Source organism: Crocodylus siamensis, chromosome 15 (genome assembly GCF_052110815.1).
Source record: "Crocodylus siamensis isolate JL-2025a chromosome 15, ASM5211081v1, whole genome shotgun sequence".
Classification (NCBI taxonomy): Eukaryota; Metazoa; Chordata; order Crocodylia; family Crocodylidae; genus Crocodylus; species Crocodylus siamensis.
The window spans coordinates 38,490,362-38,508,868 of NC_143409.1; the positions used below are offsets into that span (position 1 = coordinate 38,490,362).

The window sequence follows — 18,507 nt, forward strand, 5'->3', positions numbered from 1 at the left end:
CTTCCTTGTTTATACTGGGTAAAGAAATACACTTCAGCTTTTCTTTGTGATGGCTGCCTTTTAAGTAGTTACTCGGCTGACTGCATTGGCCTCAAGATTCTAAACTGGTATTTTTAAGGGGACTCCTTTTTAACACGAAAGACCTGCGTGAGATGCCTCAAGCTTGTTTTACACAACAAACTCATGAGAAGAGTTCTCACATATCAAAAGTTTACTCGTTACTTAGAGCCAAACACATGTACTGCCCCGACATCATATCTGGAGTAACTCAAGGTACTTCAGGGGAAACCGTATTAGTTCAAAGATGAGTACTGAAATATGGTACAACTGACCTTGGCTTGGGATACTTCAAGCTGTTTTAAGCGTTTTGTCAGTTTTCTTCAGAAGGAAGCATGAGCACTCGTACTTTCAAGTTTTCCATTTTTATGCAGTCAAGGATGTGGAAACTTGTATAGCAATCCACGTGGAAGTTTTGGGGATTTGTTCCTTTCTACCCAAGTTCCTGTCACTTTCCTAGACTCAAGTATCATCCTTTACATTGGTTCACTCAGTACTTAAGCAGCACCCGCTGAAGGAGAACATTTTAGTTCTGTGCAGTTTTTTTTTTCATACTTAAATACACATGTAAACATTTAGTCTTTCAACTGAGTTATCTTAACAACAGAAGCGGACAGAATTCTGGAATATAAATATAAATGACTATTTGTGGAAAAACTAACGAGGCCACATAGGTGCAGTATTTCAAAACAACCTGCTCTGTTAATGAAGATGATAGCTATTGAGTGTTGTATATAGCTAGAACTTTATATTAATCCTTCTGTATTGGAGACTCTGATTTCTTTCCTCCCCAGATAAATCTACTGTACATATGCGCATAAACAGCAATGCTAGGGAGCTGTTCTTTGGATGAAGTTTTATAAACGAGGACATGATTAAAACATACCATGAATGCTATTTTAATGAAAGAAAACACAGCCTTCAAATGATATCAGTCTAACATTTTATTTATTGCATACAAAAGGATTTGTTTTGACAATGGAATTTTATATGAAAAGTAATTTGATGCACACTGTTGAGAATCTTATCTTGAAAGTCAAAGATGCTGCAGAAAACTTAAGGCAATGCATCTAAGCAAGTAAAGCACAGTAAGTGGTAGACATTTCAAAAGCCCATTTATTTTCTTTTCCTTAAATTATGTCCAGTCACAACTTTCTGGAAATAAGAGTAGGCTGCAGCTTTATTAGCCCCTGCATTAGCACATAATATCAGGAAACTGTGATTCCTGGCAAATACGTAAGTGTTTAACATCACATTACAACATGGTATGTATACACTTAAAAGCAAGACAGCATCAGTATCAGTTATAAAATAAGTCAACTCATGGGCCACTTAAATACCTCTAGTACCAGGCAGTCAAATCTGGTGCATAAAAAAAATCCCACAAAATATCTGTGCTTCTCTCTCCCTTGGGAATGCCAAAGTAGACTCAACACGCACCTCAGGGCTTATTTCCACAGGTCTTTTTTTCCCCGCCCCCCAGGTCCCATCAAGTACCTAGCAGGTGAGCAGCATCAGTGGTGATCTACCTTTCCTTGCTTTCTTCACATACATTGAAGAATGGAAGATGTTTGCCTTAGGGTCTTTCCAGTAAACGTTTACTCATTGTAACTCTCCCCACTATAGCTTCAGTCACACACCCACCCACAGTTCCCTGCAGGTACATGGTCTTCAAGCAGGTTTAATTTAAAACCTTGACAGTTTGGAGCAACCCCCCAAAAAATCATCACACGTTCCCCTTCTCCCACCATACTCCCCAAATCGAACACAAAAGTGGTTTAAGCCATCAAATGAAATTTACCTTTAACAGAGCAATTAAGCTTGAAAATTCCACTCATCACAAGTGTTGGGACAAAACTTCTCCCTGCTTAACGCCTTAGTTGCAGAGGTGTTAAGTCTATTGCCAGCAATGGACACTGCATTGGAAATGCTACTCCTAACAAACTGATTTAAAAAGAGGGGAAGCAGCGTTAAGCAGACAAACAGGCATCAAATTAGATAAGGTCACATTTATAAATGGATCACAAATTGTTTAATGTAAACAAAACATTTTGATTTTTATGTTATACTGTAAACTGTTTTACACTTATCTGATTATGAAGGACAAAGACAAGGGAAACCAAAGGTATTTATTATTCAATCCACTTACAAAGCAGGTGGCTTAATGCAAGCTTATTGACATGTTCATATATGATCCCATAAGAACATCTTTTCCAGGTGGTGACAGTAATACTGTCTTAATGTTTTTGCAATTTTTAGCATCTGTTGAGCACATTTAAATAAACTATACTATGCTATGTGTATAAGAATTGTGATAGGAACTTGTGTCCTGAAGTGGATTAAAACTTCCAAGGCGAAATGTTAGTATGTTAACTTAATTCTATATACTATATTATCCAGCAGATCTTATCTATAGAAAATATTTTAATCAGTGATGGACTGTTGGTAATTTATAAAGAGGGAATCTATGATCAAGGCAAGACTAGGTAACCACATAATTTGTGTCTGTTTCTACACAGATTTACACGTTTTCAAGTTACTAGTGAGAAATAAAACAAGAGACAAGTGGGTTTAGCTAACTTTATTAACTTTAAAACTAATAAAAATCCCATGAAAGATTTGGGATCTTTAAAAGTTCTATGAATGCATGGATACCTGCCATAAGAACTGCAGTTCTAAGTCCTGATTGAATGGTTTTACAAAACCAACGTGTGCAGATACTTTAAAGTACTTTGTAGAAGACTGAACAAATTTCTGTCTTCTGTTTCCATAAAAAAAAAAAAAAAAAATCATTCAATCTGCAAGTATCTACAATCCAGCTAACTGAAATCAATATTTAGTGTTCATTAGAGCTGTTTCACAGCAGCAAATATTAAGTTAGGGATTCAAATTTCTAGACAGTGAAAGAAAATGATAAATACAATCTGAACAGCAGTCTAAATGTTTAATATTGACATTCAAATATATCTGCATTGTGCTGCAAGTTCAAAAACATAACACAAATTTGATCAGACAATACTCTGGTGACGAGTATTCCATCTGTGTCAGTCCGACTGAATATAGTTTGTATTCTGTTCCCCGTATTAAGGATGGTAATTTGACTCAGAACTGATATTGTAAATATACAGCAGCCATTTTTTCCTACTTAAGGAATGTCTTAATACACAATATTATCCTTTTCTAGATGATATTTTTACATTAAACTAAAATACGTGATTGATTAAATTAAGGAATCCATGGTTAGTAATGAATGAAATCATATTCTCAAAGCTTGATGCTATGTAAAAATAAAATAAAAAAAAAACAAAAAAGACCACACAACTCTACTTACTAAAGCAGCTAATCTTGCCTGCAAGTTTAGGGTCACAAAGCCCATAATATGTGCAAACAAATGCAATACAAAGAACCATGCAAAAATACAGTAAAATGAATTAAAAGAAAAACAATGTAAAACCTAAAAAAGCTTTATAAATACACTGAAACTCAACTGTCTACATGAACTGTAGGTCTAGCATTAGTTGTACCATGTAGCAGAGACAGCACTCTAGGTTCAATGCTTCCAAATCTGCGCAGGTAAGTCATGCCATCTTTGGTTGACTGCAGTACCAGGAAGGATGGAAGGGAGTGAAAGGGAGGAACAAATGTTCTGGAAAATGGTGTCAACTTTCACTTGGCAGTTGAGCCTCAATGTCCACTCTGCAAATGGGGCACTTCTTGTTAGTAATCAACCACTGATCTACACACACTTGGTGGAAAAGGTGCATACATGGAAGGCGCCTGTTATTGAGAGAGAGAAAAAATTGCATGTAAATAAGACCCTTGGAAAACTGATGGTAACAACAGGATGGACTTTCCATTCTAAGTTGACTGTTCGTTTCATACGGTTTTTTTTTAATGTCAGTTTTCTCTTAGGTGCTGAACTCTAATGGATAAAATGGACACTAGCCAACATAAAAGAACAAAGGATACATCCAATTAAGTTACATGTCAACAGGATCACAAATAATAGGCCTTTTTATGTTTAATTCTCTGGGACAGATTCTTCTGTTATAGTGTCAAAAATGACAATGCACAACTAAACTTACAAAACTCCTTGGTGTAGAACATTATGGACGCTTTTACTTTTAAATCAGATTCCAAACAGGGATGTGAGAGTTTAAACATTTAGATGATAATTCATTACTGATATAAATATGGTTACCAGTTAACGTTTAGTGCAGGGCGCAATCTGGTGGGGAAGGTAAGCAGCACAGTACCTCAGGACCAGGAAGGTGGCACAGCAGGCGAGGAGGGAGGGAAGAATGGGGCGGGGAGGAAGGTTAGTACCTATAACTCCTCTCCTCTCCCTCCCAGCACACCAGGGGCTGCAGCATGTTGGGAAAGCCCCTCGCCTGTTGCTGTCACCTGCAGCTTCCTGTGGGCAGTGTTGTCTGGCGGAGCTTGTCGTGGCTGTCTCAGCCCCCCTGCCTCTGTCAAAGGCCCTAGGGAGCTCCCTGCAGCAGCGATGTCCAAGCAGGTCCGTGTGTGGCCCCTGGCTCCCTGCACTACTCCAGGCAGGCGCATGTGGCTCCTCCCCTGCAGCAGGGCAGGCGCTAGCCTGGGACTCCGCAGACCCCAGCTGGGACTACGCATGTGTTATCAGTTAACCATTTAACCAATATAATTAGAGGAGGTTAAACAGATACTTTAAAAAATAATACTTACAACCCTAGTTCAAAAAAAGTGATTGGACAAACTCATGCATGCTAGGTCCATCAGTAGGGATTCAACATGACAGTTATTAAAACTGAAACTTCAAAATTAAGAAATTCTTAGGTTTCTGAATGCCACAACATGAAGTGGGAAGGGGCACAGGACAGATCAGCCTAGGTATGTTGTGCTAAAATGCTCTCTCCCTTAGTATCCACTGTCTGTCACAGCAGAGGTGTCTGGGTTAAATGGGCCCATGTTTTGTCCCAGCATGGGTTTTCTTAAATCTGATGGACCAGCAGTATTATTACTCCAGACTTATGTTAGCAGAACAGAATTTGGCTATGTAGAAATAACCTATAGAATTTATTGTCCGAGGTTGCAAAGAATGCAGCATATTAAGATTTAAAGAGAAATTCTGCAGTTGGAATTCAAGCTTAGGTCTTGAGCCAAGACTGCATCCCCTTGAAATTTATGATTGCAACTGCAGGTGCTAACTGAAGAAACCTTCCCATATGCTGTTCCTGCCAATCATGCAATCCACTGCATATATTAGGAAGATTTTTACTCCACTGGACCGACAGCATTGGCTACTGTTGGAAAGAAAAGTGAATTTGAAGTACAAACGGCCCCCTAAAGAGTTTCATACTACTGTGTAGTTTTATTGATTTTATAAACAAAGAACAATGTAGGAATTAATTATTTCTAACTGAAAGACTGATTGTTCTGAATTAACTGAATTTATAAACCTTTCATTTGGTATTCTCCATGTCCAAAGGTGGTCTTATAGCTACAGCTTTGGTGCTGAATACTAAATACTAGTAGCATTTATTTACCTGACATCTTCACCCTCCTCTAATATAGACAAACAGATGGTACACTTTTCCTCTGTGTCTTCCTCTGTTCCCTCCTCCCCATCTTGCTTGCAGTGCAGTTTCCTCTGTGAGAACCAATCAGTTGTTACCTTATTAGCAGAGACGACATTATTGACAGAGTAAAATCTGTTATTAGACATATTCAACATTGTATTCCTATGAAAACAATAACTGACACAGAACATTTCACATTTAAATTAACTATTCAAATACATGCTTCTAACATCTCAGAAACTGAAATTAGTATAGAAATGAGCACAGAGTTAAATCAATGTACAATGGCAAAAATTGGCTTACGGCTGTGGATTATGTTTAAGTCACCACAGAACTATTCCAGAATCAAAAGTTTTCTGAAAATAGGATTTTCAGAACTTTAACCTAAGCAGAATAATGGAGGCAGTGATATACACAGTGCTGTTGGAATTTTTAAGATGAATTATACATTTATTATACTCCATGGGGGCATCAACACAAAAGTCTGATGATAATATTAATGTCAGAATAAGCTATTTCATTGCTTGTTTCACCAGCAACATAACAAACATGATTATTTGCTTCTGATGTAATGTTGATATCTAGACACTGGGAGAGCCAACTATCCCAGGGAGGGGGAAGAACCAAAATCTAGATACCTCTCCTTAATAAAAATGGCATTAAAGTGAATGCCATCACTGTATGGCAGTCATACATCATCTGTATCACTTCTGTAATACAACTACTTTCAACTGTTTCCTGAATCCCACTACCCAAACCCACTTCCCTCAACTTCCTGCATTCAGGAGGGCAAAGCATCCCATCCCATCCCAAGGAACCACACTTCAGATTCCCTGCCACAACAGTGAATCCAGCAATACCTGCTAATTGACAGCACTTTATGGAATATACAATGTAGAAACAGAGTAAAATTAATGGAAGATTAAAAGGAATATTGTACTGACAGGACCACACAGAAAGCACAAGGGGAAGAGAGGACTGGGGAAGACAATACTGCATAATTCTGGGGCTCTTGCTCCACATCTTAGGTCAAATATGCCACAGAGGATGAAGAGCACTGAATCAATCTTCCAGCTTTCTGCTTGGAGCAAAGAACTGTATGAACCAGCCTCAACATTTTCTGGTGCTTCAACATTTTAGCTCATATGGCCAAGGGCTGGAATTGAGCTGAAAGTCCTCTCAAGAGGTATGGACCTCCTTTCTTTTACATGTTCCAAGGTATGGCACTGTTTTTTGTGTTTCAAATACCCAAAACAACACAAGCCACTCCTCATTTCTATATCAAACAACTGCATCCCTTAAATTAACTACATCTTCTGTCACTTTTAAAAAGCTGGTACCTTTAATGAAAAGAGATAGCGCTCCAGATCCGCAAATTTTCTGTATCAAGAATCTGGGCATTATTTTTTCACCCTTAAAGACTCTCTTCCATCCTAATTTTGTACTCCAAAATGGAAAACCACCTCAAAATTGACACCTCTTTGCTCAATATCTTTTAAATTGGGCCCATTGAAAAGACTTACGTCCTTGGTCATGAACTGAAATACCTAATTCAACAACACTGGAAGTGCTAGTATTTATGATACCCTCAGAAGATAAAGTAATAGGCAGTTCTGTGATCTGAGATATTCTTCTTACCTTTTTGTATTTGTGAGGGTATGTGCACCTTTCAATAGTTCCCTGGGAGGCTCCACGGTTAACATTGCCTAATCGCTCTTCTAAATGAATCAGCTCCTGAAGTCAAGAGATAACCAGTGTGAAAACTGGGACATATCTGTAACTAAGTGCTAGTTCTATCCATTTGACAGAACAGAAACCACCATTAAATTTTCCCACTTACACACAATTTACCTGAAAGAAGCAAAATTTTTAATTAAATTATGTTGTGCAGGAAAAGTTGGGGCTTTCTGAAAACAAATGCACAGCACTGTTTGACATTTTAGGATATAGGGAAATACTGCGTTACTCCCAAAAGCACTGGAACGTTTTTATCATCTAGAAACCACCAGTCTTTATGTTCAAACATACTTGTGCCAAATGAGGAAAAAGTAATTAAAATGGTACTCCAATGTTTGCTTTCAGTCATTATGGCTCAAAAAAGAAGAAATGACTTAAGATGGAATTACAGTGACTGATTTCTTATTCTCCAGCACCACAATTTTAGTAGAATCATGAGCTCTTACTGAAGACTTTTTTTTCAGTGAACTAGTTCATTAACTCTCTGCATCTGATACTTTATTTAGTTTCAATTCCTGCACTACATGGTAAACAGAGAACAGCGCTGTCAAAGTGCCAAACTCCACTCCAGCTAGGTGGATCTTTGTATAGTTATCTAGAGGCACCAGTATCTTTCATCATGTCTTAGAAAGTATCAGATCCTATTTATAGTAAAATAAAGATGTGTCAGTCAATAGCCACCTAATGAAATGCTACATTGTCCAGAAAAAGGTCACCCTTTAATCGTTTTTCCAGAAACGTTTCAGGTTTTAGCATCTATTCAGCTCCCAGAAAACTAAAAATTAACGGTATTTTGCTTACATTTCTTTTACATTCAAATACAGAACTAGTCCTGCAGCATACCCTCCCCCTCCTTCCCTCATGACACATTTTGGCATAGATCTAGGTTTATTCTATTACAAACCTCAAAATTGCCCCTGAAAGGGCCTCTGAATGATGTTCCATCCAATCCCGATGAAATGTAACGGATGTGAGGGTAGCCCGCCATGTCTGGAACCTATTCAAATAGTAGACGTAAGTTAAACCTATTTGGAACAGTTTTAGTATTTTACTGTTCATGTTGTAAAACATAAGATCCTTTTGCTTTTATTCAAGTCACTCTTCATCATTTATACTGCTTGGCTTGAACTAGTGTATACAATTCCAGCTGATAATATACTGCAATGCTACCTCTGAGCTTCCTTATCACGCTCCTCTCTAAATATAACCAGAAGCGAGAATCCTCATGGCAAACTAGACACTCTATAATAGTTCTCTACACCATCTGAGTAACAGATAAAAAAGGTTTAAGCTTGACAATGCTCAGTCACAGCCTGAGTTGTATAAACACTCCATACCAAAATCTGTATAAATTTAAACTCAACACCTCAAACTGATATGTGAAATCACTATCACACTTGCTGTAGATTCTCAAATAAGACTTGTGATATCACAGAAGAATCAAAGCAAACAATCATTCTATAACAATAGTCAATGCCCTTATCTTAGTCAAGCAACGTGTGTTTTGGCATGCTTACAATTTAGAAGGCAAATCCAAGATGCAACTCTCAGCTTACAGAAGTCTTTCAAATACAACCCTAAGAACCCGGGATTGTAAACTCCTTGGTGCAGGGTCCACGTTTACACAGTAGAGCTATCCCAACTGGCCGCCTTGAGTACAACAAGTGACTAACAGTACTGACTCAATGTCTAAAATATACCTTTAATACTTTTCATAAAAAAGTCCTCTTTAGAGCTTATTGTTTAAAGGGTGGGTGGGGGTAGGGGGAAATTTTCAGTTTGCTTTAGAAACGAGTGGCAAATTAAAATGAAAACAGAGTCAAACTGCAAACTGTTGTAGGGAACAATGAGAGAGAAAAAGCTCCCCATTTTTTAGCTTCTGAAAAAAAAATGCAGCATTCCCCTCAATGAAGGCATCTAGCATGTTACAGGTGCTATAAATGATGGCTCAGAATAGTTCATCCTGAGATGTCAAGATGTAATCAGATTGAACTATTGATATCAAGGAAAAGTTGATTTTCACTTTTGTGCCAAATATTTCTCTGTCCTGATTATTTTGGAAAAGAAAGAATAAAAGGAAGGAACTTTTATGCATATACACTTTTAGGTTTAACTTTAATTTAATTTTCACTACTCAAACTTGATATTTGTAATGTAACTTTAAATGCCAATAACAGACTTCACCTTTAAGCTAGTTTTGATACAGCCACAATGTATTCCTACAACTGATTATTCAGAAATGCTTAATTGTATGGACTGCATTTAAGTAGAGATTTATGGATAGGAGCATAGTGTAAGACTAACTCTCATTATAAACATATTTTTAAAAAAGTAATTCACACCAAGCAGATATTTGAAAGCAAACAAAACGTAAGCAGATGTTACCACCAATTCTTGCAAGATAACTTGAGGGGCTGGGGGGAGAGGGGGGTATCCCAAGTCTGAATCAATCTAAAAAGTATATATAGCTAGACTGTTACGCAATACTTAAAACTGATTTGCAATAGTTACTTACCGGTAAAAGTGAAGCTAAATACCATAGCCAGCATGCAGTCGTGTTTATAGGATAAACTGAGAGAACTAAAGCCTTCAAAAAACAGGGCATCTATCAGAGGTATATGCACACTCCCTTCAAGAGACTCAATTACTGAACACACCTGGGGCTGCATGTGAAATGTGCATGGTGATCAATTCCTGTACTCTAAAAGTTTCCTAACCATCTGTGGCATTTCCAAAACACAGAACCGCTCTGCTCTTAACCCTCCCTCTGGCTTTAGTTACATGAAAAGCTCCACAGGAATCTGACACTTCCAAGAAAGTTCAGCATAACTTAAAAATTTCTGAAGTGAAGCAAGGGTAATTCTCTTTACAGTAGTGCCATTGTACATTTTGTACTTTTTGACCCTTCATTATGGACAATCTATGCTCTTGAGATTATAACAAGGGATATCCTCTATTTAAGCACCCAAAAAAAGCCTATAGGTCACTAAAGGATGCCAGCCATATGCATGAAAATTAGAACAAAAATATCTGCACTGTCAAATTAACTCAAAAGGGTAAGTTATCTGAACGCCTACTTTCAGGTTTCTTCATTTATCACTTTGAACACTCCTGATCCAAGACAGCTTTTATTTCCAGATCCTCCCGAGCTCCAAAGCAACAACTCAGAGAATCCTGGCCTGACACCAACCACATTTTGCTTTCTAGAGCAAATTTAGACTCAAGGCTTTATCCATCTGGAATTCTTCCAAATAATTTTATCCCAGATCAGATGATCCACTGGCTTGCCATCGAATTTTCTATCCTCAATTATGGTTTTCAGTTACATGGACAGTGAACTAATGCCTCTGTGTTTTCAAACTTATACAAACAGGAGAAAGGGGTAGGCAACCCCTGGCACAGGAACCAGAACGTGGCATGCGAAGGCATTTTGCTTGGCGCACGTGCCTCGGGGTGGACAGTGGGGAACGGGCCAGTGCTGTGCTGCCCCAAAAAGGATTGGGCCCCTCACGGCTCCCCTGCCATCCACCCCTGGTACTCCAACATCTTACAAGTAGAAGCTGTGGGTGTTTCCAGCGCCCTGCCCAAAAACATTGCTGACAACCTCACCCTTAAGATGCAGCTGGTACATTCAAGAAACTGTTTACATAAAAAATATGAAGATCAGGAGCAATTTTAAGATTAGAGAGGTAACCCCAAGAAGTGCTGCACAACATTCATACGTGCATCCCATACATCTCTGGAAACTGTCTGGCTTAAATTGTCCAGAAGAAGATCCCTATTTCTGTGATGACACACAAGTAAGAGTGCTGTCATTTCCTGACAAGAATGGCAAAGGGCTTTACACGAGTAGTTTTGCCTGTTGGTCTTCCACAGTCCTTTTATTTCTTAAATAAATGTTCATGTCTAAAAGTCCCTTCGGGCAAAATTCTGCAGGGCATGCTTGTCCTTCGGGGGAGGACTGAAACACTCCATTCCTCCTTGTTCCTTTTGTTTTTTTGTTGATGTTTCCAGTCTGCCTCCCATATAGGGAGATGTGCTGCACTGCTGGCTACTTACCCAGAGTTGCATGATGCACTGTAACTGGGATCCACAAGGAAAAAGAAAATGCATTGGCTTATTTGGATTTCTTTCCTTTTCTGAAGTGGGACTCTGAAATGCCAGGAGTCATCCCAGTTGTGTTAAATTCAATTTGGAAAGGAAAGGGAATACCACATTTTGTTGCATACAGTATCCCCCTGGAATAAGATCCGGCACTTGTTTTTGAAAAGCAGAATGAAGAAAAAAAAATTATCTTTCCTTGTAGTGAGTGAGTGAATAGCAGCAGTCAGGGAGCAGAGCCTGCTCCTTCTGCTCCCTGTCAATCATGTGTCAGTTAACAGCCACTTAATGCTACACTGTCCAGACTTTTTTTTCACTTTTGCCCTGACAAAACCCAAGCAGCAGAAACTGCTGTTACCATATTTCTTCACAAATAATGCACCCCTGAATTTCTAGTATCTGTTTTTTGGGAAAGAGTGAAACAGTATGCAGGCAAATATGGTCTGTCATGGCCAAAAAGTGGGCTGCACTACAGGCAGAGCCAACTGTAGCTGGGTGCAGAGCCCAGGGCAAATCAGCCTGTGCAGGGCCCCCTTAATATTGCGCAGGACCGTGGTACCCCTGATAACAGGAGGTGGTGGGGGTGTCCATTGTTCTTGCATGGCGTGGGGCTGAGATTGCAGCTCCAGGCGGGCCCTGCAGGAGGGGCCCAGTCACTCCGCCTGACTCCGTGGAGCACCCAAAGTGCAGAGCCCGGGGCGGTCACCCCAATTTTGCCCTACCTTAGGGATGGCCCTGACTACAGACATCTCTGTCCCTCTTGAATGCTCCCCTCATGCAACAAGCCTGGATTCTCTCATCTCTCAAAAGTGAAAGCGTGCAGCTCAACCATTCTAAGTGCACTGTCTACCCCTCCTGCTTCCCAACCATGTTAACATAACAGGCACAACTAGGTTTAGCAGCAATCAGCCCTTTTACTGCAGAAACTTGTGAAAGCAGCTCATTCAAAATTAGGGATTCAAAAACAGATTTTTCAAAACCAACTATTTATTTATTCATTCATTCATTCATTAAGGAGGTAAATGATTTACAGAGAAGGGGTGAGAAACAGTAAAATGCCTATACACATAGGTCTTTCTAACATCATCTTGCCTTGCAAGTTTCTATAATTTTTCATAGCTGTTACCCCTGGATGGTCTCACTGACCTGAATCCTAGCTTGCTGCCTGTCCACTATAAACACTGCATGCTTTAGCATTCTTGGACCCAAGGAAAGTGCATCTTACTAGTTGATCTTCACCTTAGTGAAGGGCAAAGTTCTCTTGCAACAATGCACACTAAACAGATCACCAGAGCCAATGCAACTTACTTTGCCATGGGGATCCACATCATACCTACTTGCTATTTGTCATTTTTAAGTGTTTGGGTCACCTTTTTAGTCTCTACATCAACTGGCCAGAAACTGCAACATGTATGTTAGGTTTGCTCATGTCCCCATTACACACAGTTGAGCTGCAAGTGCAATACTGTGCTAGGAACAAATTTTTACACAACTACTTTTATCTGCTTCACCTTTTTCCTGCAGCATATTTCAAGAGCTGCTAATCTGCCTTCTTCCTGGCAGCAACCACCAATGGTGAATCTGATCATGTTACACAGCAATATAGGTATCCACAGACATTCAGGTAATGAAGTTTATCTACTGCCTAAACAAATGGAGGAACAGAGGCTGGGTTACTACATCAGCCATGATGAACAAACAACAGGTTACCTTTGTGTGCTAATCTATATACTTCAGACACAATCTAATGACTAGTTTGAGTTTATCACAATCCAAAGCAACCCTCCATGAGTAAAAATTAAAACTAGTCTTCAAGTGCTGACAGAGATTTGTATATACAGGTTCATAAAGAAATGATAAACAGCATTCATGACATTTTGGGAGACATTCATGACAGCAAAGACCTGCCTGAAAATCTCTACAGAGTTATGCTCCTAGAAAGTGAAAGCCACTGTCTGTTTACAGATTTAACAATGGTAGAGGTAACCGTTAAAGACTGAATCACTGGCTGATAAGCTAATAGATTAAAGCCCTTTAAAACAGTAGTTCTCAACATCCTTGTGGCACAGAAGAGCACTCAAGAAGATGTGTTCTGGCACTTCTCATAAAGAGAGACATCTATAAGGCACAGAAGTAATAAAAGGTCCCTTCTGTGTGTTGTTGGGGTTTTTTTTAAAAATCACACTCCCAGAGGGCAAATAGTTCAAATACTGAAATGCCTCAATTTAGGTCATCTCAGATGAATCCAAATGCTGAGTCTCAACAGAGAAGGAGGTAATGGAACAGTAGGTTTGTCAGGATCTGCCAAGAACTACTGCTGTAAAAGTTCTTAAACAGAGTGAAATGGCAATACTATATGACCAGATAAATCCATAGCACGGTCTTTTCTAATTTGGCAAGACTGTAGTCTAAGGGTACAGTGGGCAGGAATGTAAAATTCCCAAAAGGTTCTTGGACTACACTTCAGCCATCTCAAAACTTCTCTGCACTTCTACTCCAGTGACCTCTAAAAGAAGTTTGTCCCAATGACAGACTCTAGGGATATTAAAAATGGGTAATGAAGCTCTAAATCCAATTCTATTAAAAAAAAAAAAAAAAAACCGATGAAAAAATCCTTTCAATTACTTCTCAGTCTTTCTATGATCTATACACAAAGCTTGCCCAAATCAGATCAGACTTCTGTTCCACAAGAGATGTCCTACTTGAATCCTGACTTCTTCAACATCATGGCCTACAAGCTACGCACTTGAACCAAGACAAGTAAGGATCTCCAAACAAAACCAGCTGCACCACCGAGGCAATGTGGAGCCAGAGCTGAGGGAGTGCTGTGATCTACTCCCTGCATGCCCTTGCCACGGAACTCAGGCTCATCGCAGGAGTGTGTGGGCAGCGGATCGTGGCTCTGCCCTGGCTCTCCCAAGATCCTGTGGCCTCCCTCACCCTGCCCTCCCATTTTGCTCCCAACCACAGCCCCATCCCAGCCACCCACCCTGCCCACGTGGGTCGTGCCCCAGGTGGCAGGTGTGGGCAAGATGGGCCAGGATGCCCAAGCAGCAGGGCTGGGTCCAACGGTGACAACCAAAAGGAGCTGCTGCTACAGTGGCTTCTGGGGAATGGGAGTCTGCCATGGGCCTAATCCAGTTCATGGGACAGACTTTGCCCACCCCTGCCCTAAAAGCCAAAAGGCTAGCTTGCCCCCTCTCATTAAAAAAGCCCCTAGAAATGCAAGCCACCTTTATATTAGGAAAATCAGGACTGTTTTTAACATGCGATAAAGTTGTAAAATATTAGGTTAAGTGTGCAAATTCTAGTTTTATTTTTATGTAGCTAGTCAAAGTGAATGTACTTTTATGTAGTAAAGTCAACATAAAAATGCAAAATAATAAAACAAATTATTATTTAAAACTAAAATCACCTGGATCTAATCAAAAAGTCTTCAAGTGAAGTATCATTAAAAAAGTGATTGCACTTCAACCTAAGCAACCCACTAGTTACCTCACCCTTCACATCCTCACATCGTACAAAAAGGCTGCAGCACCCTACAAAAGAGGTTTATAGGCAGAATAGCAGCCAGACATTATTGCATAGAGAGCAGCATCTAAATGAGCCCATTCAGACAAAGTGGCTAAGCGTTGACATGGCACTGCTAAAGTGGCAGTGTCAATAATTTCTTATTGTTGAGAGAATCAAAGAGGTACTAATCTAGTTTCTATCAGCATAAACAGTTAGATGTTTGAGCTGACATAAGTATTTAAATGTGATTCTATTCTACCCTGGCTCAAGTCTCTGAAAAACTGTTAGGGCAAAAAGGTTTGTGGCTCCATTTTTTCCTCATTTCTTGGGAGTTAAGTCTTAAGGCTAAGATGAACATGTTACAAGAAGTAATGATTCTCAGAAATGCAAACAGAATGGAATAGGACTGGAGAACCCCAGGAAGTTGAACAGGATCTGGCCTTTGCTGTGTATTCAAGAGGAAATCAAATCAGTTAAGTGCTGCTTCTCATTCACCATCACGTCTACAAAAGAAATGGGTCCAAGATATGAGTAATTTAGGAATTGTCTTTTGTTTAGCAGAGCCTTCTCTAAAAAAAAAAAAAGAAGTTGGAAACAGTGAAATTTGATGATTTCATCTGCACCAGGAGGCTGGTGCACCTGGCACCGCTCAACAGGGCTCTGCACTTGGCTGCAGACGCACCACTCACAGGGGATGGAGACAGGGACAGACTCAGCAATCGGTTTCATCCTCTGAGAGTGGTGCTGGGCTCACAGGGTATGGGACTGTGCCAGCTGAGCACCAAGCCTGGCCCTGTCTGCTGCGAGCAACACTGTCGAGCGCCACTCACAGGGGACAGGGCTGGGCTCAGCATTTGGCTGGTGCAGCCCAGGCAGCACCACCCACAGAATGGGACTGTGCCAGCCAAGCGCTAAGCCCAGCCCTGATTTATAAACCGTGCCTATGAAAATCCTAACTTTTTGCACCAGGAAACTGGGGTCGACCATGCACTGTGAAGTATGATAGCTTATAACCCCAAACGATTCCTGAAGTCTCCTTGGGATTGTAGAATAAAATCAAATCAAATGAAAGCAGTAATCTTAGCAGCTCTTCCGGCACATAATTCAGCCAGTGTAGGAAGGGAAGGAGCTATCTTCTTACATAAATGAAACAGTTGTAAGTGACTGAAGTTTAATGGCAGACACAGTAGTAAAGGAAATTTTACATTCATGACAACCATGTCATAAAATTCTTAAGAACATGCTTACACAATAGACACTGAACTCAAGGCATGCTTACCAGTGCTTCTCTTTTCACATTTTTAAGAGATCTGAATTAATTTTAAATGCTCGTTTCACAATCTTAACTATAACCACTGGTCTTCTGCCAGAGAAAGACTCAGTTGACCCCGAAGATACCAGGGCATAATGATACAAGTGCTGCTTTCCCTCCTTAACAATCACAAGGTAACGGGAAGAACATAACTGCGCTTCAAGGCATGCTAATTGCTTTGTATGTAAAAAAAAAAAAAAAAAAAAAAAAAGTCTCCCTCATAATGCACAATTTCTCCTTAATCTATAAAATTACCTGACCAGGATTAAATAAAAAAAATCAAAAACAAAACAAAAAAGCCTTCCTAGGATTAACCACAGCTTTTCCATTTAATTGTCCCTACACAATGAAGCATGAATGGAGAAAGTCTTACCCCTGACCTTCAGACACAAAAGATTCCTATTATAAACCTATGGAGTGGAAGCCAGAATCTAAAATGTATACAGTTCCCCCTACTCTGTTGTTAACATAATAGCCTATAAGAGAGTCCAATGCACTCCCTAAAATGACGTTTTAGCTGAAGCCACAGATCAGTGAAATCTCACATGCATGTGAAAATAGGTACATAGCAAGTTTATGACATCTGGTAAAATGTCCAACACTCCCCAAGTGATGAAAATCTAGAGCAATCTGAATTCTGAAGATTTGGGATGAAAGACTTCCAAGGTCTGAAAAACGTTGCACCACACAGACTTGTTATCTTTGTTTCAACTTTATTACAAAACTATGCAAAGAAGCTGAATTTCACTCCTTTCTGATGCTAATATAATTTGCTGGACTGTTACAGTGGCCCTTTGCATTAAGAAACTGTATTAAAAGCAACTCATAATTAATGTTTATTTCCTATATACTGTACCAATATAAAAAGGGGGGAAGAGAGTGAGATTAAAAACCCAGTTTTGTCTTATCAAAGAAGAACTGACCTAATTTAGTAAGTACACAGAGAATTAGGATTTGCACAGATGGTTTGTGCAACACAAAAATGAAAACATAACACACAAATTGACAGTGACCAGAAGCTATTTAACTATACTAAAATACAGAAATACAGAGAGACCGCTCCAAAGATGCAATTCCTCTAATCATAAAGTCAGTCATCCTTTATTTTCAAATATTTCCAAGGCACAGGTTTGCAGCAAGGTGTGCTAACTGTACAACAATGCAATAGAAACTGAAATGTCTTTAAGGTACTGGGCGATGTTTTGCCATGTTAGCTAACTAGCAAAAAGTAAAGCAATGTACAAACAAATTATAAAAAGTGCAAAACCATTGATCCAAGAGGCTGCAGGTTTATAACTTGCCCCTAGCCTTTATTTTTGTACATGGTAGAGAAGACACACTTTATATAGTAAAAATTAGAATCTGTATGGTAATAGCTATTCTAGGGCTTGTCTACACACAGACACTCAATTCAGACTAATTTATCACACCTATGTGGCTCAAACAATATCCTTAAAAATCATGTATGGAGGTTTGCTTTGGTTTAGTTAAATTCATTTCCAAAACATATTAAATGAAACTGGATTAAGGCCATTTTAATTCAGAATAAGAGTTTCCACTTGGAGATTTAGTGCAGTTTAATCAAACCACTTTAAAGTCATGCTGTTAGTTGATTTGGGTTAATTTCCCTGAAACTCTTCACATAGGATAAATTCGTAATTTAGCAAAACAAGGGAAAGTATGTTCCATCACCAATATTTTGGCTTCCCTGTGCCCTTGAACATAAATTATGTACTTAACCTCCATTTTAAAAGATGTTCATTATAAAGAACTGCTTCATTTGACATTCAACGTTATCTTGAAACAATTACATGTATATAAACTCCTACTGTGCTGTAAGGTGAAATCTAGAATAAACATCAATACTAATTTCTTGCATACTGTTTGGTAAGTTAAAACATTACTACTCTGAAGCTGGTTACAGCAGGACCTGAACTTTTAAAAATCAGATGCAGAGGGTCAATGCATTATTATGCAAGAGGCAATTTCATTCAGATGTCTTCCATTTTACAAGGCTGAAGTTGAAATGTTAGTGTCCTAAACTTATTTTATTTGTTCTAGCTTTCCATGAAGCATCATAAACAGAATCAATAAAGTAAATCTTTCTTCATTTGTTCAGTCCAATAAGTAACTTTCCCAATAGTTCCTACCAATCCAATTTAAAAGCAACACACCTTGCATGAAGGAGGAGATATGCTTTAAGACATGCAGGTAGTACATAACTACCAT

At 39.2% G+C, this 18,507-nt stretch overlaps 1 protein-coding gene across 6 annotated transcripts in view; it reads right to left on the minus strand.

Moving 5' to 3' along the window:
• Positions 1-977: 977 nt before the first annotated feature.
• RNF111 (ring finger protein 111) overlaps positions 978-18,507 on the minus strand; it is an 83,499-nt gene continuing 65,969 nt past the window's right edge. For 2 of the 6 annotated variants that reach the window (XM_090028697.1, XM_090028696.1), the window contains exons 11-14: positions 8,257-8,349; positions 7,254-7,349; positions 5,583-5,686; positions 978-3,834 (exon numbers count right to left, since the gene is read on the minus strand). In XM_090028697.1, the coding sequence (XP_089884823.1) occupies positions 3,717-3,834; positions 5,583-5,686; positions 7,254-7,349; positions 8,257-8,349 (411 nt within the window). In that variant the 3' untranslated portion in view covers positions 978-3,716. Of the gene's footprint in view, positions 3,835-5,582; positions 5,711-7,253; positions 7,350-8,256; positions 8,350-18,507 lie in introns of all 6 variants that reach the window. The other 4 variants (XM_090028695.1, XM_090028694.1, XM_090028699.1 and 1 more) reach the window with 3 other exon arrangements.